General features: G+C 38.8%; 1 protein-coding gene across 1 annotated transcript in view; it reads right to left on the bottom strand.

Annotated features, from left to right (window-relative positions):
• Positions 1-1,772: 1,772 nt before the first annotated feature.
• Positions 1,773-26,078, bottom strand: part of LOC101859200 (F-box/LRR-repeat protein 20) — a 29,253-nt gene continuing 4,947 nt past the window's right edge. The window contains exons 2-17 of the mRNA XM_005108101.3: positions 19,846-19,917; positions 18,822-18,889; positions 18,112-18,166; positions 16,390-16,464; positions 15,786-15,880; positions 14,166-14,234; positions 12,282-12,377; positions 11,259-11,400; positions 9,559-9,633; positions 8,971-9,101; positions 7,020-7,080; positions 6,568-6,612; positions 5,974-6,030; positions 3,960-4,172; positions 3,463-3,612; positions 1,773-2,048 (exon numbers count right to left, since the gene is read on the bottom strand). Coding sequence (XP_005108158.1) covers positions 3,505-3,612; positions 3,960-4,172; positions 5,974-6,030; positions 6,568-6,612; positions 7,020-7,080; positions 8,971-9,101; positions 9,559-9,633; positions 11,259-11,400; positions 12,282-12,377; positions 14,166-14,234; positions 15,786-15,880; positions 16,390-16,464; positions 18,112-18,166; positions 18,822-18,889; positions 19,846-19,917 — 1,362 coding nt within the window. The 3' untranslated portion in view covers positions 1,773-2,048; positions 3,463-3,504. The remainder of the gene's footprint in view (positions 2,049-3,462; positions 3,613-3,959; positions 4,173-5,973; positions 6,031-6,567; positions 6,613-7,019; positions 7,081-8,970; positions 9,102-9,558; positions 9,634-11,258; positions 11,401-12,281; positions 12,378-14,165; positions 14,235-15,785; positions 15,881-16,389; positions 16,465-18,111; positions 18,167-18,821; positions 18,890-19,845; positions 19,918-26,078) is intronic.

Here is a 26,078-nt window from a genome sequence, read left to right as displayed (position 1 = left end):
TTTGAGCAGTCTATGGGTAATTTGAGCTAGCAACGCCTGTTTTAAAAAGAGCCCCTGAGACATTTGCAGTCTTTCAATATATCTACCATTAACCTGCTGTAACCACCACCTGTCCAAAACAATCACCTGAATAAACGACCACTTGCAGTTTCTTCCCCCGTTTGGTTTGTTTTCCCCCTGTATTATAATGATTGTCCCAAAGGTCCATTTTTCTGAGACATCCACTTTTTTCTTCAATAATGGGTGACTGTCTTCAATAATTTCATCTGCAATTGTTTTTATTCACGCCTCAAAAAGTCGCACAGCGACTTCATAGCCGTTTTCTCACTTCACTTCAGAATGACACGAGCCAGTGAGAAAATTTGCAAACACGTCCTTGTGTAGACAAGCCTTTGCTAGTACCCTTGGCCGAAATCAATCAAAACTGTTGAAATGATTTATCTTATAATCCAAGGCCTTCTGGGAAAGTGCAGGAACATGAATGTGGGATGAAAAAGAAGGGTGAAAAAAACCCACCAAAAAATCCATATCTACTTCATTCAGAACAAGAACACTTTCATTTTGATGTAAACAGAAATGGACATCTAAATTAAAACAACTTCACTTAAAACTTGAGAAAATACAGCCTACACAATAGCTGATAGCCTCAGATACAATGAAATGCTCCAAAATGAGTTAAAACTTCATGTCAATCATCAACAACATGGCAAACAAGATGCTAGCCAAATGTAAGGATCACTTGGAAACGAAAAACAAAAAGTGCTCGCACCCACACCCCCTCCAATCCCAAATATAAATTCAGGACTAAGCCATTCAAACACTTGAAACAATGGCAGATAAGCTGAATTGCAACTTTTCAAGAAAAAGCACTTTTACAACTTCAACTTAACACATTTCTATGGAAAAATGTACATTCCATATTATATATATAGCATGTAGAGACTGTATGTTTAAGAACACAACAAATGTCACACAACTACATCTATTGAAGATTCAGAACAAGAAAGGAAAAAACATCATCCATTTTTATCTTGGACATAACCTTTCCCCACACTCTATAAAAAGTGCATTCCATATACTAAGAGGGAAAAAAAATAATTAGGAACACTTAAAATTTTTCAAGCACTGAATTTCCACCTCTAAAAATTCGGGCAACTGTAATTCGATTCATTTTCAGACATTGATACCGAAATGTATCCGTGTTTTGATTCAAACAGAGAATCACGCTGTTCCATCTAATCCGCTGATGGTGATTAGTCTGCTCAAGGCCATCAAGGTCACCACACTAAGCAATACATGAACTGTCATAGTCACCACGGAAAGCCATATATATATATCAATATATGTATGTGCCTAAGTCAAGGCATAAAGATATATAACATATATGTATATATATAAATATGCACAAGTCAAGGTCACCATGTAAAACTACATATACGTACATGCATGTACTAGTGAACGTAAGCTAAGTCCAATCTGAACATCATCGCAAAAGGAGCCAGCATGCACGGCAGCAAACACAAGCCCAGCACAGAATGAGTACGTCCCCTTCAGAAAAAAAAAGAAAAAAAAAAGAGGAAAATTCCTAGCTTTGATGTCAGGTGCTGACTTCAGCACACTAGAACTCTCATTCAATCAAAACACAGATGACAAGAAACCCTCTTAACAGCTTCTTTCTTCACATTTAATTATCTATAAGAAAAATTTATTTATTTTATTTAGAAAAAAAGGGGGGGGGGGAAACAAAAAAAAACAACCCCATATCTTGAATTTAGAGGGGGGGGGGGGGGGGGGCAAAAAGAAATCCTTTAAATGCCCACATTAGTGAGAAGAACTACAGTCTAAGTGACGGATGATGACTCCTGTGCCCACTGTGTACGTGTCCATCTGAATCTGTAGCCTCTGGCATCGTTTGTTCCCCCTGAAGACAGCAACATTCTCCCCCAGCACAGTCCCAGCCAAAGTCAGAGAGAGAGCCGGCAAGTGAGGAGGAGGAGGACAAGTCTGCTCCTTTAAGAAGATCTCGGCTAAAGTATTTTTTAGCTTATCTGAGGAAAAGATTTTTAAAAACATTCTCACGGCTAAAGTATCGTTAAGCATACCTGAGTTGCTTTTTATAAAATAACAATATTGGGTAAATCTGCAGGTCAGCTAATGACCATCTATCTAAGATGACCACCTTTCTCCTCAATAATGGGCGATCCGTCTTAGACAGTGGAATTTAGGGGGGAAATGAAGGGGACGGGGGGGGGGGTTCAAAGGCCCAGCCAGTGGGATGAAGGGTTGCTTGTTCGGTATATAGTCAAAACTTCACGTCTCAACTGCTATCCTCTCTGATAACATAATGTGTCAGTTCTACTTATCCAATTACTGCCAGTGCTTGCATTTCATAGGACCACTGTTTGCCCTTTTTAAAACAGAAACGTTTGAACATCCCCTTTGCTTCCACCCTTAGCCCCACCCATCCGTGTAACGAGCACAGTCAACCAATGCCACCCCTCACTGCCATGTAACAACGATTTGAGGAACTCTTTTCTTGGCGGGTCGTACGATCAGGGCGGCAGGCATTGACCAACTAATTTCAACCTCTGGCTTCCCAGGAAAGCAGGAAAGTTTCCATGGTGGCTCACTACTCGACCACTTTCACTGGTACTCGTGACATTTCACACCCACACCACCCTGTCCATCTGCATTGCTCAGGGCTCACATAGATGGGGTAACATCTACCCCTAAATTGCACCCCTACCCACCTTCCCCGCCAGGCGGCATGGCCATAAGTTTAAAGTCGGCGGAACAAAAACTTGTCAGTTTTGTTTCAAATCAGGGCTGATGGTAAAGCATTTTCCATCTTAGACAGGTAAAACCCTCAAAAGGGAGCGGATTTTTCTTTCTGTTTCCGTTTTGGACAGGTTTCCGTTTTATACAGGATATATCAAGGGGGGAGTGGGGAGATTCCGTTAAGACAGGTTTCCGTTTTACACAGGTTTCCATTAAGGCAGGTTGACTGTACCATAACACTTTTCCCCATATATTGGCCTTTCTTACAACTAAATAAAAAATACAGGCAGACATTAAATATTACGTTAAAAATTTTGACGTATTTAATTTTAAAACAATGAATGAACACAATTTTACAACTTTTTTTGTATTAATCCAATTTCCTTTCCAAATTAGAGGATTTTTCTAAGGTCAATAATATTAAAAAGGATACTCATGTCTGCTCATTTAAAATAATTTACACAACTAAATTTATATTTCAAGGACCCTAAAACAATGAGCTGAACAGCAAAACATTGTTTCTAATACCATACCTTACAAAAAGGAATGTGTTCGTTCTCACATGTTCGCAAGACTGTATTCATGCGACATTGAGCAATACGGGATACGAATCATTACACAGTATAAATAACAGCAGTCTTATATTTTATTCTTATAAATTTTTCTCTCCTGCCAGTAGCCTACCTGTTTCAGAAGAGCACCGTCTGTTAGGTAGAGTAGGGCTGGTCAGAGAATCACGCAGCACTTACAATACCTCTGCCGCCCTCCTCCCACAGAGGCAGGGGGAGTGCCTGGGGCGAAGTAATGATGGACCATCGTGTCTGGGAGGTGACCCTGTTGGATAATAATAACAAAATAACAATAATAATAACAATAATAATAATAATAATGATGATAATAATAAAAATTATACAATGATGATGATGATTATGATGATTATACCAACAACAACAACAAAATTAATAATAATAGTTCGCCCATCAATGTCTAGGGAGGACCAACAGATCATCTTAGACAAAACAGAAGAAATAAGGGTAATGATGACTTGTGGCTTCTATTATAACCAATAAGACCAACTCAGGAAGAGAAAGACTTGCCACATTTTCATCACTCAAAAGTGGGGGTTGCGGTAGTAGTAAAAGACAAAAATAAAACCACGGCATCCCCGCCCAAGCACCCACCATGAGTCGGCGTATCCCGGCCCGTGTGATCAGCTGACAGTCGTAGATAGCGATCCGCTGCAGGGACTGGCAGCCCATCAGGTGCTCCAGCGAGGCGTCCGTGATCAGCGGGCAGTTGTCCAACTCCAGGATCTGCAGGTGCTCCGTGGCACACGGGCCCGAACCCAGCTGGCGGATGCCCTCGTCCGTGATCAGCTCACAGTGGGACAGCGACTGGGGGGAGACACAACACAACATTACCCTAGCTGGATCAATAACAACCAATGTTTGTTTTAGTAGACGTTTTACGGCGCTCACAACTGCATAAGGTCATATGAGCACCAGGAGACTAGAAATTTTTTAGTTTTAGTAGAGGTTTTACAGCGCTCGCAACTGCATAAGGTTATTTGAGCGCCAGAAGATTAGAGGTGTTACAAGAGAGTAACAAACATAAAAAAGAAGAAAGGGACATAAGGACGATGGATGCTTGATCAGAAAGAAGAAGCAAACCAAACCAGAGCACCCACCAACCACCCACAAGATTAGAGGGGTTACAAGAGAGTAACAAACATAAAAAAGAAGAAGGGGAAATAAGGACGATAAGATGTTCGATAGGAAAGAAGAAGCAAACCACACCACATAGTTACCCTAGCTGAATTGATAACAATACAACACAACATTATCCAAGAATTACAAAGTTCTAGTTGCTGGATACACAACACAATGTTACCCGAGAGTTACAAAGTTCTTCTATCTGCTCAGTGTGCACCCAGTTTTGAGAAATACGACATAAAAAATTTTGAGTTTCACAACATGTCAAGCTTTTTCAAAAGCAATTCTTTGAATATTTTGTCAGCGTCTCAGAATGTTCTTACGATTTTGAAGGGAGCACACAGAACATTTGGTTTCTGACCTCATGGTCTTAGTAACTCAAAATGGACAAAAATGTTAAGATATAACTTTGTAAGTCTTGGTAGCGACGAGCAGATTAGATTGTACATTGTTCTGGGGGGACATTTTTTTTTTTTGCTTTGGTATAAAACGGCATTCGGAATCGGGCTCTCGTCAATTTTTGGGCATGTAGAGTTATTGGTATCATATTAAAGCTTGTTCACTTGTCTTTAATTGGATGAAAAAAGTATCCATTTATCTTGAATTAAAGTCGAGATATTTACGAAAGAAGGAGGTGGGGGTCACCTGTTTTCAGAGGTAAAATTAGTGAGAAAATGGCAGCCAAAGGTTAGTTATTTCCACAGCTTGAGAGTCTGTGGTAACTGAAAATTTACATTTTCTGTTCCTTTAATCAATGTTTTTCAGAAAAATCCACTCAGAAATGAGTTCTTTAATGGCATGAAAGGTGTTGAGCAAAAAAACAAAAATTTAATAAAAATTCACAAACCTGCGGAAAAATGCAAGTTTCTTCATTTTGATTATTTTGACGAGAGCCTGATTCCACCACGCTGCCTCATATATATTTATTTAAATCCTTTTTTACCAGATAGCTTGATTCTGTTCTTTCAACTGCAAGCAAGAGCAGTAATCACAGTGATTGTCTTGTAGTGTATATATATAATAATATGTTCTTTTGTTAGATTATAGGTGCAGTTATATTTGAAAAGATTTATATGTACATTGAACGGGCCGGTATGCTTGAAATATGTCATTGTGTTAGCTGTCAAAATGTTTTATTTCATTTCATTGTAAAGCCCAACGAGCCATTAAGGAGTGAGTGTTATAGAAGTGATTTTTATCATCATTATAATATATCATTATTAAAGAGAAGCATCTTCACACAAAAACTGTCATTTACTGCTAGGGAAACAGTAAGACAGACAGACAGACAGGAACAATAGAAGAGCTGTTTCTGAAGATTCCTGACATGAAACAGAGGAAGGACACACATGAGTAGGAAAATATGCACTGTTTGTCAGTTAGTTCAAGAAAAGAGAAGAACATTAGCAAAATAATTCGTGATCTGGTTCAGTGAGAAAGATGAATGGACATAAACATATATAGCAAGGGAGTGAAGACTCACCAAGGCAGACAAGCGGTGGCAGTAGGTGGCTATATGGCCCAGAGTGGCGTCCGTTATCTGAGGAAAGAGAATTAAAACAGGGCACATTAACTAAAACCATCACATCTCGGCAAATAAAAAGGGAGGGAAGGAACGAAAGGGTAAAGGAGGGATGGAGGGAGGGAGGGAAGTAGAGAGGGAGGGAGACCAAAAAAAAGAGAGAGAGACACAGAGAAACAGGGAGGGAAACAAAGAGAGAGACAGAGAGACAAAGAGACAAAAAGAAATAGACCTGACTTTCATAAAAAGAATATCAATGTAAATAATGTTATACTGTATATTTGTGTAACAGAAGTTGCCTCTCTCTGTTTAACTTTGATTTTTTTTCTTTCTGACATAATTAACAAAAGTTTTATGTCATTTGCAACACAAAGAGGTCAAAAAAAGTGCCTAAGATTAGAAGTGTTACTAGAGAGTAAGTGTTCATCGAAAAGAAGGAGAAGAGATATGAATGATAAATGTTTGCCAGTAAAAGTAAAGAAGAACCAAACCACACCACAGCACCCACTAACCACCCATTTTCTGTCTCTTAGTCCTGTCTCTCACAAGTCTCACCTGTATACAATCCTCCAGATCCATCTTCTCCAAGTTGTGGCAGTTCTGGGAACATGAGCAGACAAAAATTACGTAAAACTAACAACAATCGCAAGAAGAACAAAATGCCTTTCTGTTAGGCTGTACTTCACAATATACAGAAACCTCACCTTCTTTTATCTGTAAAGATCTACAAATTACCAACATTTTTTCAAAACTCGACAAAATGTGGACTTACGGTTAGTCATGGAAACAGCGTAAAGCACACAAAAAATTACGTAAGTGGTTTTTCTGAAAGGGACACACCAAGCATCCATGATTTTTTACAACAATTTGCCCCCCCCCCCCCCCCCCCAAAAAAAAAAAAAAAATTAAATTAAATTTTAAGAATAGTATTTCCTGGAAACAACAAATACATTTGTAGACCAGATCAGGAAGCTGCAGAGAACATAAGGAAACAGTTGACTACTCACCTTAGTGAGAGCCTGAAAGCCAGCGTCTGTGAGGAGATTGCATCCATCCACCTCCAAGGTGCTGAGAAAAAAGAAATGTAAAGACATGCTGAAGTTTTCCCCCTTTCCTGCTCAACCCAGCTACAACTACAACACTAGCATTCTTATATATTAGTTTATCTCTCTAATGTGAATGTTTTTATGCCCCCATCAACGTAATCTAGCTCACTTTCTCGGCAGGCTTCAACCCTGCCTGTCAAGGCCAGTCCAGACTGAGAACGATACAAAATCCCAGCAGAAAACCTGAGATACACAAAAATTCTCCCAACATGGGAAATGAACTCGAGTGTCCTGCATGCAACAACGCAGTGCCTAATCACCACACCACAGGTGACAGTGCAACAGCATTCGCCCCGTTATTTGAATAAAAACATCAAGTGGCAACTAACAACAAAGTTTGATTTTGTTTCATTATTTCCTCTCTAGTTTTTCATTTAAAAATCACAAGCCATGTTTATGATTAGGGCAACATCATTTTAAAAGACGTTCCCTCAACATCAAAATACAACTTAAACCCTCATGGAACAAAAATGTGTCTTATGATTGCACCAGGGCTGCCCACCCACCAGCATATCTTTCAGTAATCAACAAATTTAAAAAATTAGTAATCTGGTTTAAAAATTCATAATATGGCCATGGGTAATTTTCTTCCCAGGGGGTGTCAAGGACAGGGCTGGTAGTCAGGCAAGTATAAATTGTGTACGTAGACATTAGAGTGATGAGAAAAGAGATTTTTGCCACGCACCCACCTCAGCTAATTGTTTCAAGTTTCAAAAAATGGTACATTTTTAAAAATTCTCTCTTATTGGCCTAGGCTATCACCCAAAACAAAAAAGCGTAGAAATTTTTTAACACCCTATCATCTTAATATTTTGTAACTCCTGGCTTTAGCACTTCTTAAGTTTAATGTTCTGAGGGCAAAGTGGCACTGAGCCACTACAAAGAGTCAAGGCAGAGAGGATGTTAAAGTTACACAACTGGACATGACGTAGACTGTGCAGTAGAGCTGGGCGAAGAATTGATTCCGGAACCGATTCCAACGATTAATGCTACGGAAAAGTTCCGACTCTTTTTTTACGTAAGCCAGTGGTTATTAGTTAAAAATTTTCTATATTTTTTAAGATTTATTTTTTAAAATGTTGATGCTTCGTATCGTTCCGAAATAAAGGTTATCCTAAACCTGAAGATGTTCGGAGCCTACCGGGTAACTACAGAAAGAAATCACCTCATTTGAAAGTAAGTAACTGGGTTCGGAGTCGATTCGTAATACTCCTAGCTTTCATTAACCGGGAACCTAGCCGCCCAGCACTACTGTGCGGGTCTGGTAGATTTTCTCTCCTTATACACTGGGAAGGTTGACAGTGGGTTATGGTAGCCCAAATTATTTCAAAAAAAGGTAATCAGATGTATTACGGTCGTATTTTTTGCAAAATTGAATAAAAATCGTAACGATTCCGCAAAATTCGCAATAGTGGGCAGCACTGTTGCACCCACCTTACCACTCTATGTACAAGTGTTTCAACAAGGGCAACAAAGCATACTGAGGCAGACAACAGTCTCAGCAATAGTAAAAACTAACCAAAACACACCAAAAGCTCCAAATAATAATAATAAATTGCAATCATATTACCCAATTTCATTTCAATGAGATGCCTAATGTGCATTACAGCTCTTCAGATAAATTATAGTTTCAAAACAAGTCTTCATGTGAAAAATTTTGCTTCCTTTTGAGCCTCACTTCACAAAGACTATTCCACATGAAATCCAAAAAAAAAAAAAACTGAGACCATTATCTACACTTACTAAATCAATAGAACCACCCCCCCTACCCCCAAACATCCCTTCCACACGGTTCAATAACCTTTGTTACCCACATCCCTGACTGACCAGACTGACCACCAGAGCAACTGACCTGAGATCTGGACATCCCTGGCCCAAGGCTACAAGACTAGCGTCAGTAAGGCGATTACACGAAGAAGCACATAACAAGGTCATGCCCGGGCACTTGAGTCCGAGAGCCGTGATGGCATCGTCTGTGATGTTCTGGGAGAGGAAAAAAAACCCAATGCATTCATCTAAACACTGACAGAGAAGAAAACAATCATATTCATCTAAACACTGACAGACATGGATATTATACTAAACAAATACCCTCCTCATTACCTCTCATAGCGAATTGAACTCTTGTCTTCTGCATGTAATGGAAAAGAGTCTCACCTCAGTTCAGCATTTGTGAGTCAACATGTCACCAAGCTTTTTCCACAGCTAACTCAACCTCTCACATCATGATTTACTGCATTCGTTTTCAAATTATCAAAATTAACAAATGTTTTAAAAAATCAATGAATACAAAATAATCCTTACCAAGTGATAGATTTCAGACAGACAATGGCATTAATGGTTGACCACTCACTTCTCTCCTCAGATCCTCTGACAAACAAAAAACAGACCACAAAAAAACAACTGAGACAGACTATAATAAAAAGCCGCAAGAACTCACAGAGCAGTGCTGAATGTTGAGCTTCATCAAATTCTCCGAACAAACAGCCAGCTTCTCTATGCCTTCACTTCCAATCTGGGGACCACAAGCAAACAAAACGTAAAAGGAAAACATAATGCAGGAATTTAAAAAACGATAGTACACAGTTAAGAAAATTGCAAATGCAAGCTGCTTTGTTTAGTTTTAGCAAGAGTTTTACAGCACTTCCAACAAAATTTCATCATACAAGTGCTGAAGATTCGAGGTGTTACATAAGGCCGGTCCCAGAGTGGCTCTGTAGGTCTGACTTATAGCTCGCCTAGCGCGTGCTGTCAGCGTGTCAGCACAGCCGCACCGTGCATTGGCTTCTGTGTCTGAGCAAGCGCGAGGCACGCTCGCTGTGTCAGAACAGCCGCATTAGGATTTTAATTTAAGGACTTTTCTAAAGACCTGTGGGAACCCTGTGTGAGAGTTGTACGTATTCTCTCCTGTCTCCTCGCTAGTTTAGTCCGTTTTCCTTCTTTCATTACTCCAATCTCCTCATATGGTACTATATTCTTTCATCCTTACCTAGCCCTTGCTTCAATATCTAGATCTAGATCAGAAGTAAATTATTACTATCTATATCTAGAATCTAGGCCTTTCTAGGGACATCCCTCTGCGTCTCAACTCCTGAATTATCAAACAGACCACACAGCGACGCTGCTCAAGCACATGGTAAAGTATACGTTTATTTGCACAGTGCGAGCTAGGCGAGCTACAGGTCAGACCTACAGAGCCACTCTGGGACCGGCCTAAGAGCAACAAGCACAAAAAAGAAGGAGAAGAGAAAAGGATGATAAATGTTATCTGATAGGGAAGAAGGAGCAAACCACACCAGAGCACCTTCCAACCACCAACCAAGCTGCTTCAACACTGCTTGTCATGGCCAACCCTGGAAGAATGGTATACAACATCCAAGTTCCGTTTCAGTGAGAGTTTTACGGCACTTGCAACACAATAAAGTCATATAAGTGCCGAAGATTAGAGGTGTTACAAGGGAGTAACAAACACAAAAAAGAAGGAGAGATCAGGACGATATATGTTTGATAGGACAAAAGTAGCATCGGAAAAGAAAAGAAAATGATACTTAATAGAATAACTTACCTAGAGGAGAATTGACCACACGTCTTCTGTGTGCAACAGCAAAGACATTAACCATTACACCATAAAGACCGGTGGATAATTGTTCTCTTATCTTTTTTTTATGTAGGTGCTTTATACTTCCATCAACACAATTAAGATCATTTGAAGGTGGGTACCAGAGCACCCGCCAGCCACCCACTATTAATTTTTTAGACAAAATGGATGAGTTGTGGGGGGCAGAAATTTGGGAGACCTCTGCTCCCTTGGCAATGAATAATTACAGCGACACATCGGTACCCTAGAATTACAAAGTGCTATCTGCTCAGTATCTGGTTTTGAGGAATTAGACGTAAAAAACGTTGAGTTTCTCAACATGTCAAGCTTTTTCGATAGCAATAAATGAATATCTTGATAACGACTTCGAATAATCTTCAATTTCGATAGAGCAGATACAACGTTCGGTTTCGGACCTCATGGTTTTGGCAACTGAAAACAGCCAATTATGTCAGATGGAACCTGGTCATTCTAAGGTAGTGACATGACGACACCTGAGATATGACAGAACAAGAAAACTGAGATGAGACACTGCTCCTCACCTGCGTGCACCCACGGCAGAAGAAAGTGTGTATCTTGGGGCATCCCTCCGCCAGCGCTATCACACCCTCACTGGTCACTTTCTGGCACCACGACACATCCAGGTAGGCCAGGTGAGGGCAGCCGCGACCTTGAGCTGTGTAACTGTTGGGAACAGAAAAACACACAGTAGGTTCACAATAGAGCAAATAATGACACTTTTGTTCTCCTAGTAAAAAGAGTTTGGGTTTAACATCCTTTTCAACACTGTGGAGTTTGTTGTTTTTTAAAGGCAAGTCCTCCCAATTTAATGTCCATTCCTCCCAATTTAATGTCCATCTCTGAAATAACAGAGCCAATGGGTTAAGAGCCTTGAAACCTCCACAAACCCACCCAAGTTCAAGAACACCCAGTTTAGGAGTGAAAGAAAGAACCCTTCCATACTCTGACATGATACCAACTGAGGTAACAGAATGCCCAGTCTGTAAGTGAAATCAGGAGAGCACATGAGCTCAAGACTAATATATATTGGGATATTCTCCAATATAAGCATTTAGACCCAGCTCAAAAAGATTTTAATGTGATCCTGTACGTGGCACGTCAAATTCATGATATATTGTTTTTCTTTTTAATGTGATAAACTGCAGAAAAATGAGAGAATCAATGTTCATTAGACTTTAGTGCTTCAAAACTGAGTGCGAGTCCACTTCAGAATAGTAGATCAACAAGCTGAACTTAAAGCAATCACATTCAGTAGGATGTCCAATTTCTATTCTTAAGTCTGTAAAATGGCAGTTTGTACAGTATGCTGTATGCTTCTAAGAAAGTTGAAATTTGTTTCAGAATGCTTTCAGGTCTGCTAAGATAATAATATAGATTAAAAGCGCATACAACTTGCTGTTGAGAGGGAACTTGCGCTATAAAAATGCTATCTATTATATCATCGCAATGAGTAAACAGCCATGGCCAACTAAACCTACCATCTGCGCAGAAAACATTTTATTTTTCATGACTTTATTCTGTTCACTAACACCATTTGAGCATACCTTAAATACTTTAAGGAGAGATCCGTTATTTCTGGACAGGAGCTGAGGTCAAGTTTCCGCAGTTTTGAGCTGTACTTGCCTAAACTTTCACAAGTTCTGAGGAAAAAAACCCACAAAGTTTATACAAAAATAAAACGGCTAGCTTCGCTTATTCCATTTGCCATTAAAAAAGAAAAAATATGTTTTATTTGGTCAAACTATTTCTGAGTGTGAGTAAGGAGAAACACATCAACACATTAACAATCATTTAGTGACGGAAAAAAGCAAGACAGACAAAGTGACAAAACAAAAGAGGGTTAGGAGAGAAATATAATCTACTGGTGGGACCCTCCAACCACCAACATAGGAGTACTGAGTGCTAAATACTCTTAACTTGTTCTAAAAAACATGTGTTTTTGGCTTTAAACAGTATTTCCTAGTAAAATTTAAAATTCGTGGCTCAGGCACATACTTTTACAACAATTTCGACATCAAATTATTTTTCGGAAATAGCTGAAAACAGGTCTTTTAGTTTTAGTAGAGGTTTTACGGCACTCGCAACTGCATTAGGTTATATGAGTGCCAGAAGATTACAGGTGTTACAAGAGAGTAACAACAAACATAAAAAAGAAAAAGTGGAGATAAGGATGATAGACGTTTCATAGAAAAGAAGAAGCAAGGGGGCTCTCGTGGCCTAGAGGTTAAGGCGTTGGCCTCTCATTCAAAAGGTCCCGGGTTCGAATTCGGGTAGCGACCGAAAAATTTTCTTCTCTAAATTTGTCTCCTTTCACCTCCTTTCCTGCTCTCTAGCAATGTTCTGTCGTCTGCTTTCGTCTCCTCTTTCTGCCCCCACTCCCTCACCTCTGGGCTCCTGATTCTTTCTGCAGCCTTTCTACTGCTACTCCTTCGCTTCTTCTTACTGCTGTCTTTCAGCCACACCCCTGATCTTCTGGTAAGAAAGATCTACACCTAGCCTTCTCGGACAAGGGCGAAAAATCTCGGAGGGCCCGTGTGCAAGTTGTGCACGTTAAAGATCCCTTGGTGGTCTAAAATCGATAAGAGTAGGCTTCGGTCGCCACCGCAAAATTCAAAATTTCCTACCAACTGAAAATATTAGGTGTGTCCAGTGCGCTTATATGACCTTAAGCAGTTGCGTAAAACACTTTACAAAAACAAAAGAAGAAGAAAACCACACCAGAGCACCGGCCAACCACCCACAAAACAGGTTTCTTTTATCTGGATTTCATTCATTAAAAGAAGAACTATCAAAATAGGTTCTCTTGTTTTGATTTAATGACCAATTCAGTGACTGTTTTCATCATTTTTTTTATTTAGTACAAAAAAAGGACCCTAGCATCGTGGGTTTACACCCTTCCAAGATAAAGAGTTAAGGGATGGAAAAGCTTGGAGGTGGTAAAAAAAATTTAGATGACAATTGCTTCTCCAACAGTCAGAAAAATACAGATTTCTCCAGTTCCTAAATTTTGTTGAGCACTCAATTCCACCGCAATGACTCACAAGTAGTCACAGCCATCGGTATATAACAAACTTTACGACTTTTTAACAAACAATACATTATTTCGTAGAAATTCATATCAACTCAGTTCAAGTTCGAGTATGAGCACACTGACACTCACTTAAAAAAGGGGAAAAAGCAAGACAGGCAGTTTAAAAATAAACAAGGGAGCTCACAGAACAGGATCTACCAATCCCATCCTCTAACCACCCAAATGTCAACAACTCTCACAATAACAGACAAAACCACAGCTACGGCACACACAAAAGAAGCAACCACTTACAAGGACATAGTGCATTTAGATCTCAGTTCAATACCATACCACAAACAAAACAATATGGAGACACTCAACATCAAAACACTGAAAAAGTTTACAATTGATTGCTTACAGATCTGTGATGCTCATGCACTTGTTCAGAATTAAAGTCTCAATGTGTCTGCATTGCTGGGCGAAAGTCCTGGAGAGAGATCATGTTTAAACAAATGTAAAAAATCAGCAGCATTAACAGAGAGGGGAAAAGGGCACAGAGAAAGCACAGACATAGAACAACAACATGATAAAGGCCATAAAGTTTAGTTTTAGTAAGAGTTTTACAGCACTTGCAACACAATAAGATTATATATAAGAGCCAAAGATAAGAAAATTTACAAGAGAATGACAAACACAAATAAAAGGAGAGATAAGAACCATAGATGTTTCATAGGAAAGAAGGAGCAAACCACACAAGAGCATCTGTCAACCACCCACAAAAGTAATAAAATGCAGGGAGATTAAAAAGAAACCAAGGGAACACTCTAAAAAGGTGGACCTGAGAACAAGCATTCCTTTAACTAAAACTGTAGTAATTTTGTTCTACGTGTAGTGTACACAAATGCACAATGTACACAAAGAAAATCAGACCAGCTCACTTAAAAGAGAGTCAAACTTCTACAGATTTTTTCCAAGTAATTGTTCTATTTTGCTTCATGAACATGGTAATTTCTTTCTACCATTATCCCACATACTTAATGGATCAAACCAAGGTCATCTTTGACTGTGACCAAAAGAAAAATTGAAAAGCTGATTTCTTACATGGTATCTGCTCTCTTTTTACTATAATGCTGAGCCCAAACAAAGATAGTAAATAACAAGATGGGCCACTCAGTCAAAAAAGTGTCCGCAGGAAGTTCGCTCTTTGCTTCAAATGGCGCTGCAGTCTGTTTTGAAGCTCTCTTTCGTTTTTCCAGAAGAAGAATAGGAATAGCAACTCCTTGTGTGCGCAGATCAACTGCTGTTCATCAGCAGTTCGGGTTCGTTCAGTGCAGAGTTTTAGGTTTTTTAAAATTTTAATGACCTCTCGCCTTTCATTCTAAAGTCAAATTAAACGAAGAAAACAATCACCCTTTCCTCCGGAAGAGGTTTTTTTATCAGCGTAACCATTTTAAAAAAGCGTTCTTCCGAAATTAATTCAAAAACTTGCTAGTTTCACTTTGATTTTTTAAACTCAAGTAAGATAACTCTGTTCGCAAAAGGCGCACTTTTGCGAAGAGGGCGCAACCGAATTTTGAGGACACTTTTTTAATTGGCTCAAAGAGACAAGTGGCCCCTCTTGTTATGTAGACTCTATGGCCCAAATCAACCTTGGTGACCCTGACTGGGAGGGCAAAAAGAGCCTGCCTCCTAAATTTTATACATCGTATCGATGATGAGGATGAAAAATCGCAACCTTAGCATTACAAAGTTCTATCATACATTTTTTGGCCATTTTGAGCTACTAAGACAATGAGGTCAGAAACCAAATGTTCTACCTGCTCTATCAAAATCATAAGATTATCGGGAGTCATTATCAAGATATTCAAAGACTTGCATTAAAAAAAGCTTGACATGTAAAGGAACTCAAAATTTGTTACTTCAAATTTCTCAAAACAGTGTACTAAGCAGATAGAATTTTGTCATTCTAGGGTAGCGAAATCAGCATTCAAAAACCCACAGAAGACAACAACAAAAAAGTAACATCCAAAGAACTTACTGCAAAGCTGTGTCTGTTATTATCTCGCATCCCTTCAGACTGAGAGCCTTGAGGAAGCCACCACAGCGCTGGGACATGTACTCCACCACAGGGCCCTGATCATGTTCAGTAAGAAATATCTTTGAAAAGCACATTACAAATGTTTCAGAAAACTGTTGCCCTTGAAATAAATTCAAGTTACTCCTTCAAAACTGGGCCCACAATCCTACCAAGTAAAATTCTAAAAACAGAACCAAAAAAAAACCCAGCTACCTTCTCAGTGTAACTTTACAGATCTAGATGTATTTTATTTACATTGGGTAAAGATTAAATAATTAGACTCCACAATGTGCAAACTGGTATTTGTGAAAAAATGTACTATTCACCTTTGAGCAAAAGTCATGAGTTCGATTCCCTTATAGGAATAATATTTCATATATTAGCCATGACGCATTGTCTTCGTCTTTCAAATTGAACGTTTTCCCAAACAACTAGGTCAAATCTAGACAGGCCTGATCAAAAAAACCATCTCTAAAAACATGTAACTTGCATCAATGGGGGCTTAAAACATTTATTAATAGTCAACAAAATGAAGACGTGTCCACACAAAAGTGCTCTCACTCACCTCAATGTCTGTCTGAAAGTTAAACAAGTCCGTTCTCTGCCAGTTGCTGCCATCCAGGGCCAGCATGTTCCAGTACTGACAACAAATAGATCACACACAAAAATTGAACGGAACCGTTTACGTTAAGAAACACAGAGTCAACAGCGCAGGGTTTGCTCCAAGTTAAGACAAGGTAGTTTAACTATAACCAAAGACAAAATACACAGTTGTTAACTTAAGATAAGAGAAGTGTCAGGAGTACATATAAATATAAATAAATAAATGACATTTTTTTTTAAATTACATTTTTATTGATCCTAGAAGGGCAATTTGGTTTACAAAGACACACACACACACACACCTATGAATACATACATACATAAATTAAACACCAGCAGAAACACACACATAAATATGCAATATTACACAAGTACAGAACAGTTTACAACCATGCCATTGCTGGTCGCCACTGTGTAGCGCCCTGTATTTTGAGCTTGGGTTGCCATGTCTTACTCAAGGACACACCCCCAGTGACCACCCATCTGACCCCTTGTCACCGACACTTGCTTGACATTTCTTGAGTCTGAACTCAGTGCTCACTTAGCCACTGGAGCCCCCAAGACAACTACTCAATGCCACATCTTCATAAGGTGGTCTTCTTGAACAGTACCATTATAACATGGCTTAGAAAAAAAAACACAAGGGAGGTAGAAGTCTTTTCAACGGGCAGTCATTAGAGTAGGTTTGACGATTGTTTTTTATATAAAAAATTCATGGCTGCTTTCAATTATTCTGCACAAGATTATCAGTTAATTTTGAAGGGCTAAAGTTATATGAAAATGCAATAGCTCTCTGCAATAAACCGTAACCCACAACAACACTAACAAAATGTACAAAAACATTTTTTAAACTCGTCTCACAAGCTTGAAAATTTCTATAAATAAACTGAAACATCAAAAAAAAATTTTTTTAATAAGAAAACAGTCAAGCAATAATAATGTGGCCCTTTGAAAGAATACCAAGACCCTCCTGGCAATTACTAAACACCAAGTCATGTATGATGTCACCAGTTAAACTCATTACCCTCACCACTAGCCATAACCATCTTTTCTTTAAACCAAAACAACACACACTATTTTGCACACACTTACATGTTTTTCAGCAGAAATTTCTCATAAGCATCAACCTTTCCCAGTTCAACTCTTATAAAACCAGAAATGAAAAAAAAAGCAGCAGTAGCATTCAACTCGACCAAACACACTTCATTTTTTCCCCACAGGATTTCCATTATGGGAAGTGGGGCTGTGACAGAAGTAAACCACTGAATGAAGTGAAGCCGTTGTCTTGTTTCCATATCCATTGACAAAATGTGACAGAAATAAACCACAGACACGAAGCTGTAATCTCGTTTTCATTTTTATTGACAAAAAAAGTGGCAGAGCCGGCATCAGCAGTCAGACTTTATTTTCATTTCCTCTATGCAAAAGAAATCAAACACCAGAAAGCTGTTACATGCACAGGACGTGAAACAAGTGGGTGTCCATTGTATGCAAAGAACATGAATAGGAAAGGGTTAATTTCCTACAATTGTATACATCATCCAGGAATTATTTTGTATTGACCAAGACATGTCAGCATGTAAAAAGAAAATCCGGACATGGAACAGGGATCAAAAGGTTTCACATTTATACCAACACGCTTTGTCAATAAATAAATGCACGTACAAGGATAAAGGGTACTGACCTTTGACACCTGAGCACAACGACAGAGTGAAACCACATCGAGGTAGGAGAAGATTCTGAAAGAGACAAGATGGAAAATTATCTCAATAATAAAATAATGAACAAAAAACAGGCAAGACAGTTAAATGAATTGTAGACCATTCAACTGAATCAGCTGCACAGTCAAGATAATTGATAACTAAGATAATCACACTTAAATTGTTCTGCTTACACAGATACATGATTACCAAGTTAGAAGAAAAGACATAGAATCTAAGCTAATACAGACAGAAACGACAAAGTTATAGAAAAAAAAAAAGCCTACCAGTCAAACCCTCCCTATCTTTTTGCAAATAAAAAAGAAATGCATAAAACAAGAACATTCTTGCTCTCACAATGAAAAGAATATGTTGGATAAGTTAACTATTCTTACATCAGTGGGCCTATTCAGAAAAAGTTCACATTTCACACTTTGACAAATATACACCTATCTACAAGGGTGCATAAAACTACAAGAATTTAATTACCATGACCACGATATGTATAAAAGATAATTAATTATAGTCAACTCTGTCCAAGACCACCGCATATTATTGATGAGAAAAATGGCCATCCCAGACAGGTGGTCCTCTTAGACAGTGTCCAAAAAAGGAGGTTTGCGTGGTTGGGGGGAGTACCCATCATCCCTCCCAACCATCCCTTGAAGAAGGGAAGAAAGGACACAAGACTCACCGCAGTAAAAGTTCTTTTGGCAGCTTTTTGTTGATGACAGCATCGTCCTCATACGTGTACTGAGAGATCTGCAGGGGAGAAAATCACAAAAAAGGTTCACAATCTCATTTCAGGGCATCACTTGTAAATTTTCTGGGGGGGGGGGGGGTTCATTTATGTACTTTACACTCAATCATAACAATTCAAATCATTTAGAAGGCAGGCCTCAACCCTGCCTGACACAGTCTGACCAGGCAGAAAAGGATAAAATAATCCAGCAGGAAAGACTGAGATAATAAAAATCCTCCCCAAACAAAAATCGAACTCTGGTCTTCAGCATACAATGGCAAAGCACCTCACCACTACACCAAAGACAACAGTCTCTAGTGAGAATACCAGTGCCCTCATAAAATTATTTATAGTGGAGAGACGAAGCCAAATTTCCCAAAGGGAAGGCACAAAACACATTCCCTTTACTTTAAAGGTTTCATTATTCATCATCCCTCCAGGTTCCACACAGACAGCACAACAACAACAAAAAATACAAAATATACAGGCCTTAACACGCATTTGTATCAATACAATTCCATTCCAATGGCAACTTGGAAACTTTAAAAGCACTTGGCAGCAATGGGTATTGTACTGAGCTCAAGGTAGCAACCTTAAAAACTTACTTCAGAGATCAATAGGAGGTTGGAATGACACTGAAGATAAAGTGAAACTTCTGACACTAATTATAGTGCAAAAGAGGGTTTTTTTTAAATAGGTGTTTTACAGCCCCATCTACACAATTTAAATCATTTAGGAAGCAGGCTTTAATCCTGAATGTCACAGTCAACCCAGGCTGCGAGGGTTACAATGTCCAAACAGAAGGACCAAGATACTCAATAAAAATGTTCCATACATGGGAATCAAACTCAGGTCTTTTGCCTCCAGTGACTGAGCAAGCACCTAACCGCTACACCACAGAATCCTGTCAGCAAATGACAAACAAAGAATAATACACATCAAACAAACAGGCTGGGTAGCAGTTACTATTACTCACACTTGTCCAGTCAAAGTTGCCAGGTGGGGTCCCATTCTTGGAATTGTTCCACCTCTTCCTGCGAGACTTGTCCTACAAAAAAAAAACAAATAAAAAAAAAGAACATTCAACACTATGACAGGAACCAAGCATTATACTACCTTTTTTGCATTCGATGCAAGCAAAATGCCCACTAGAAAGAAAAGAAAAGTAAAACATTTTTAACTTTTAAAAAGTTAGCACTGCAACTGACCAAAAAAAAAAGGTATAATTTATAACTGTACAACATTCACTTCTTCTTCTTCTTCCCTTGCTTTAGTAGAGGTTTTACGTTACGGTGCTCGCAACTGTATAAAGTTATATATTATACGCGCCCTCGCTGTTTAAAGTGTTTTCAACTTTATTCAAATTAACATCAGTCTCACTTTCTTTCTTTTTTTAAAGTTTAAGCAAGATGTCCAAGACATTTAACTTGATTAACCTTATCCGTACGTCGTGTTTTACTATCAAATCATCCATACGACATGGGGAACTCACTCTGTGCCATCACTTTCAAAAGAGGAAATTTACTCGTTTTCCCATCCGTACGCTTTGCATAGCAGTCTATCAAAACAATTTTTTGGAGAAATACGGAGAGTTTCAAAGAGATCTCCGAACTAGAAGTATTTTAAAATGTGAAGAATACAACCCCTGGGGTAAAAAGTGACCCCAGGCGTACGGATAGGGTTAAAGTGTCCCTAGAAATACATGTTGTTATTGTTGTTGTTATCAATCCAGCAACATCTGGCACTCGCCCTTCCTTCCAATGCCATGTAGCGATACAGTGAAGTTTGCTGCAGTAGCTGTAATGTTCCGTAGAGTGTGTTGTCAAAGTTAGGTCTCGGAGGGAGAAGTGTAGCTCTTATGTCATTTAGGGCTGTACAGTGGAAATGGTGATGTCCCACTGTCTCATATGTATAGTCACACAAAGGAAGAAGTTCTGGTTTTATTCTGTTAAAGTGAAAGTTGAGCCGTATATGTTCTGTTCGTAGGCGGAAGATCGTGGTCTTTTTCTTTTTCTGTAGGTGGTTGATACGGCTTAAAAACTAAATCAGGGCAAAATAATTTTTGTCTATAAGGTACGTATTCAGAGTTAATTGCTTCAGGACAAAGTAGCACTTTGTGTTCGAGTTTTCTGTTCATGACTTCTCTTCTTAAAAACTCAGCTTGAGGCTAAATTTTCAGTTTAATCATACTGTAGATGAAAAGTCTCCCAGGGGCCCTCAAAGTCGCCTCTTATTCAATAGGTCCCGGGTTCGAAACCAGAAGACCATGGAAAATTTTCTTCTCTAAAATTGTCTTCCAGCTCTATAATCCTGTTCTGCCATACACTGCTTTCATCTCCATTTTCAGTCTCCCCTCTTTCCCCAATCCTCTGAGCTCCTGACTCTTTCTACTGCTTCTCCTTGACTCCTTCTACTGCAATCTTTCAGCCACACCTCTGACATTAGGGTAGGTAAGATCTAACACTAGTGTCTAACCTTCTCGGTAGGGCAAAAACTAATCCATTAGAGTAGGTTTTGGCTGACACCTGGGCAAAATAAAAAATTCCTAAAAAACTGAAAATGTTTCATATGTCCCTACACTCGTAGTTGCAAGCACTGTAAAATACTTAGAATCTACCAAAACAAAGTCTCCCAAGCTGGCCACATAGATTTTGTTTGGATGTTGCGCTCAAAGCAAAAAAACATTTGCTATCAATTTCCTATTCTTTTTCTATTTTGATATTTTCTTCAAATGCAAACAGTCAAACCTGTGTAAGACAGCCACCCATTGTCGAGGAGAAAAGTGGCCATCTAATACAGGTGGCCTCCTTGGGCCAGACTGACGATAATGAGGAAAACAAACCATTCCCCTCTGAGGTCCCAACCAGAGGTGGCTTCAGGCTTAAGACTTCCGTAATGCTTATTAAAATGTTTTTTGTCTTTTTAGAAGGTGGTGGGGGGAGGGAGCATTGTTTGTTATTCTTGTTGCTGGTTTTGTCTAGGGTTTTTTTTTTTGGTCTCTTCGTTTTGTTGCAGGCTCAGACATGGGTTACATTTCTACATTGATACGTCACCAACAGCTGGATTATCTGAGTGAGTGGAGCTTTTTTGTTTACCTAGAGAGACGACGTCTCGTGACTGCAGTAATGAGTGTTAAATTCTACAAAGTGTATCAAATGAGGAAGATAGTGTGCAAGTTAAAAAAATATGAAACTTGTCAGATGAGGAAGACAAGGTAAAATAAAAACAAACGGGTCGCAACCACTCGGGGAACATGCAAGGCTCCTGTCACAAGTTCAAGTTCATGTACATTGTTAATGTTGGGGACACTTGGCCACTTTTCACCACAAGTGTCGAGATTTACTCGAGGTGCGGGGTTTCCGTGCGGAGGAGCATGGACATCTCGCGCTGTGCGGGGATCTCGCATGGGGTAGTTCACGGGAAGTGTATATAATCGGTAACTCACGGCCTTTGGGGGGACTGTCGGACAATAGAGATAGGAAGGGACAGAGCCAAGGTCCACACACTTCGCAGGAAATCTTCTATGCACTACACTTGTTGAAATAAAATCTAAAAGGACTTAGGAGAGAGTTACGCATTTGCTATTTCGAATTGTCGTTTAAAATGTGGTAGTGCTGTGTTCCGCAACAATTAAAGACTGGGTGAACAATGACAGGTGACTCCCTTACAATAAGCGTATGAGTTGTGGGCAGTGCTTGTAGGTTATGTCAGACCACACGCTTCCCTCACCAGCAGCTGAAAATTTACTGTTACCCGGTGGTCAACTTGGGTAAACAACGGTGAGTGGGACCTACCTAACATGATTGGACAGACTAACAATTTAACAACATGATGTGAATGGACTAAGACTGTTCGTCCACATGCTTTGGGGGAAAAAAGATTTATGTGGCCCTTCTTAGACATTATTTTTTTCATATTTGAGAGATAAATAAAGGTGGCCATGGTCACGTTGGACAGGTGACAGTTTAACACAGTGAAATTATATTTATATAGAAAAAAATGCAAAGGGGGAAAAAAGAAAGTGGACGTTTGTACAGGTGGCCGTATTATATAATATTAGGTGGCCGTCATGGCAGATTCGACTGTAAATTTTATATATTTAACGACATAGAAAGTAGATTTCCTTTTCCTTCCCATTCAATCGAAAAGTCTTATCAAATAAACAATATGTTAGGGGCATCATAGTGGAATCAAATTCTCATCAAAATAATTAAAATAGAAAATTAAATAGAAAAAAGCAATATTTTTCCACTCATGAGCAAGTTTTATCGTTTGAGCTTTTTTTTTCTTTCTTCCTTTTTTTATTTTGTTTTTTGTTGGGTTTTTTTTTTTTTTTTTTTTTTTTTTTTTTTTGGGGGGGGGACATACATCTTCCACATCACTTAAATACACATTTCCGTGTGGATTTCACTGAACATATTCATCAAAGGCACAAAAATGTAAATTTGCTATTGCCAAACACACTAAAATGTAAATTTGCTATTGCCAAACACACTAAAATGTAAATTTGCTATTGCCAAACACACTAAAATGTAAATTTGCTATTGCCAAACACACTCAAGTTTTGTAAGTCACTCAACTTTGGCAGCCATTTTCTCATCAAATTTTACCTCAGACACCAGGCATCCCTCATCTCCTTCAATCCCAAATATCTTGACTTCAATACTACATGAGTATTTTTTAAATTAAAAGCAAGGTAAAAAAACAAAATTATAGTCTACGATTAAACCAAAAACATATAATACCCCAAAAATTGGTTCTGATTCCACTATGTCATGACACATAATTTCAATAAAATTAATCTTTTTAATGTGAATTACACAAAAATTTATAAGCTCCTGGTTCTTACTTTGATCTGTCTGTGATCAATTATTTTTTAAAAACACATACACTGTAACTCTGGGCTGGCTACGTAAAACTCCAATCTTACATTGTATAAACAGTCAAGTTTCTAACACTAATGCAACCATGGCTGTGACCAACAGATAGCTGATAAAATGTTTATTTGGAATCAAATTTCTAGAGATCAAAAGTGAACATTTTAACTAAAAAGAGCAAATACTTGTTAATTAAAAGGTGTGTATCAAATATGGAAATACACAGAGGAACAAATAATTATCTATCTATATATATATATATATATATATATATATATATCTATCATAATACGTTGTTGTTATGATTGTATCTAAAGCATTTAAAACATGAGCCACGATAAGCAAATCTAGTTGTTTTAACACAAGTTCAGCACATCAAAGCAAGGAACTAAATTCAGGGTTTTTTCAACATGTAAAAAGACCTGCAGAAACATTCACATTCAATATTCCATATATATGATCGGGGATTTTTTTTTAAAACGATGAACCACAATTTCCAGCAACTCACTATTTCCTGGGATCAGATATTAATTATCAAAGTCAACTCGGACGTTAACAATAAATGACAAAGCCTGATATTCTATTCACACTAATCATAATAAAATATTAATGGTTTAATACACTTATTGATCATGTTATTAATGCAAGAAAATTTAGAAAGCACAATTTGACCCTTCTTCAGGGTACAAGGCAAGTAAAAAGCAATGTACTTGCTCTCATTTTTCTTGCAAAAGTTAATTATAACAGCTGAGCTTGCGTAAGATGTCTGTCTTAATGAGATGGCCATCTAAGGCAGGACTTTTTAAAACTTTTTACTACAATGAAGAAAACAAACCATTCCCTTCTGGTGTCCCAACCAGAGGCGGTCGCAGGCTTTAAGGATCTCCAGTGTAAGGCTATCAAACTAAACTGGAGGCTTTTTTCTCTTTGAAAAGGTGCGTGTGAGGGAATGGGAGGGGGGTTTTTTTATTGAGGAGGTGGGGGGGAGGGGGGGGGGGTTTGCTTTATTGAGCGTAGAGTTTGTTTATTTTTTGTCACTGAGACCTCCACCTCCATGCAACACATAACAAAAGAGTTGTGATACTGACTTTAAAGTAAAAGTACAGACGAACCTGCCATGGTGGCCACCTGTACAAACAGCTTGTACTTTCCATATATCCCCTTATATTGTTTTCTATTTTATTTCACTGTGGGCAACAGTCGTATGTACAACGTGGCCGAGATCGGCCACAAATTTAAACAATGACCAAACGAAATTACCTGTTCAGAAGCAAATATCTCATCGCCGACGCATAGTAATAAATTTTATGTTTTGGCACCTGGCGCTTCGCGCGAGCCATCATAATCCATCCACATGTGGTTAATGTTAGTCCATTTAATGTCCAAATCATACACAAATCGTAAGTGAGGTGACCCGTCACTGTTTACCCAGTCTTTAACAATGGACGTGAAAAGAACTTGTGACAGAAGCGTCACCCATTCTCCAGGTTGCGGCAATATTTGACCTTGTCTTGACACATTGCGTTTTGTTTCACCCTTGCACACTTTCTCATCTGATACACTTTGCAGAATTTAACATTTATTACAGCAGTTCGAGATGTTGTCTCTCTGCGTAAACAAAAATGAACACATTAGATAAATCAAGGGGGCTCTCGTGGCCTGGAGGTTAAGGTGTTGGCCTCTCATTCAAAAGTCCCGGGTTCGAATCCGGGTAGCGACAGAAAAATATTATTTTCTAAAACTGTCTCCTTTCACCTCCTTTTCTGCTCTCTAGCAATGTTCTGTCGTCTGTTTTCGTCTCCTCTCTTTCTCCCCCTCACCTCCTCCGTCCCCTCCTCTGGGCTCCTGACTCTTTCTGCAGCCTTTCTACTGCTACTCCTTGGATCCTTCTTATTGCTGTCTTTCAGCCACACCCCCGATCTTCTGATAGGAAAGATCTAAACCTAGCCTTCTTGGACAAGGGCGAAAAATCTCGCAGGGCCAGTGTACAAGTTGCGCATGTTAAAGATCCCTTGGTGGTTTAAAATCGATAAGAGTACGCTTTGGCCGCCACCCGAGCAAAATTCAAAATTTCCTACCAAACTGAAAATATTTGGAGTGTCCCGCGCGCTCATATGACCTTATGCAATTGCGAGCGCCGTAAAACACTTTTTTTTTTTTTAAAAGAAAAAAAAAGATAAATCCAGCTGTTGATGACGGCATCAATATAGATCTATATATATAGAATGTAGAAATGTAAGCCATGTCCTGAGCCTGCAACCAACTCCAGTTGGGACCTCAAAAGGGAATGTTTTAAAAAATACACAACAACCCCCTTCCCCTTAATAAGGCC

Source organism: Aplysia californica, unplaced genomic scaffold (genome assembly GCF_000002075.1).
Source record: "Aplysia californica isolate F4 #8 unplaced genomic scaffold, AplCal3.0 scaffold00660, whole genome shotgun sequence".
Lineage (NCBI taxonomy): Eukaryota > Metazoa > Mollusca > Gastropoda > Aplysiida > Aplysiidae > Aplysia > Aplysia californica.
This window is presented reverse-complemented; position numbering and strand designations above follow the sequence as displayed.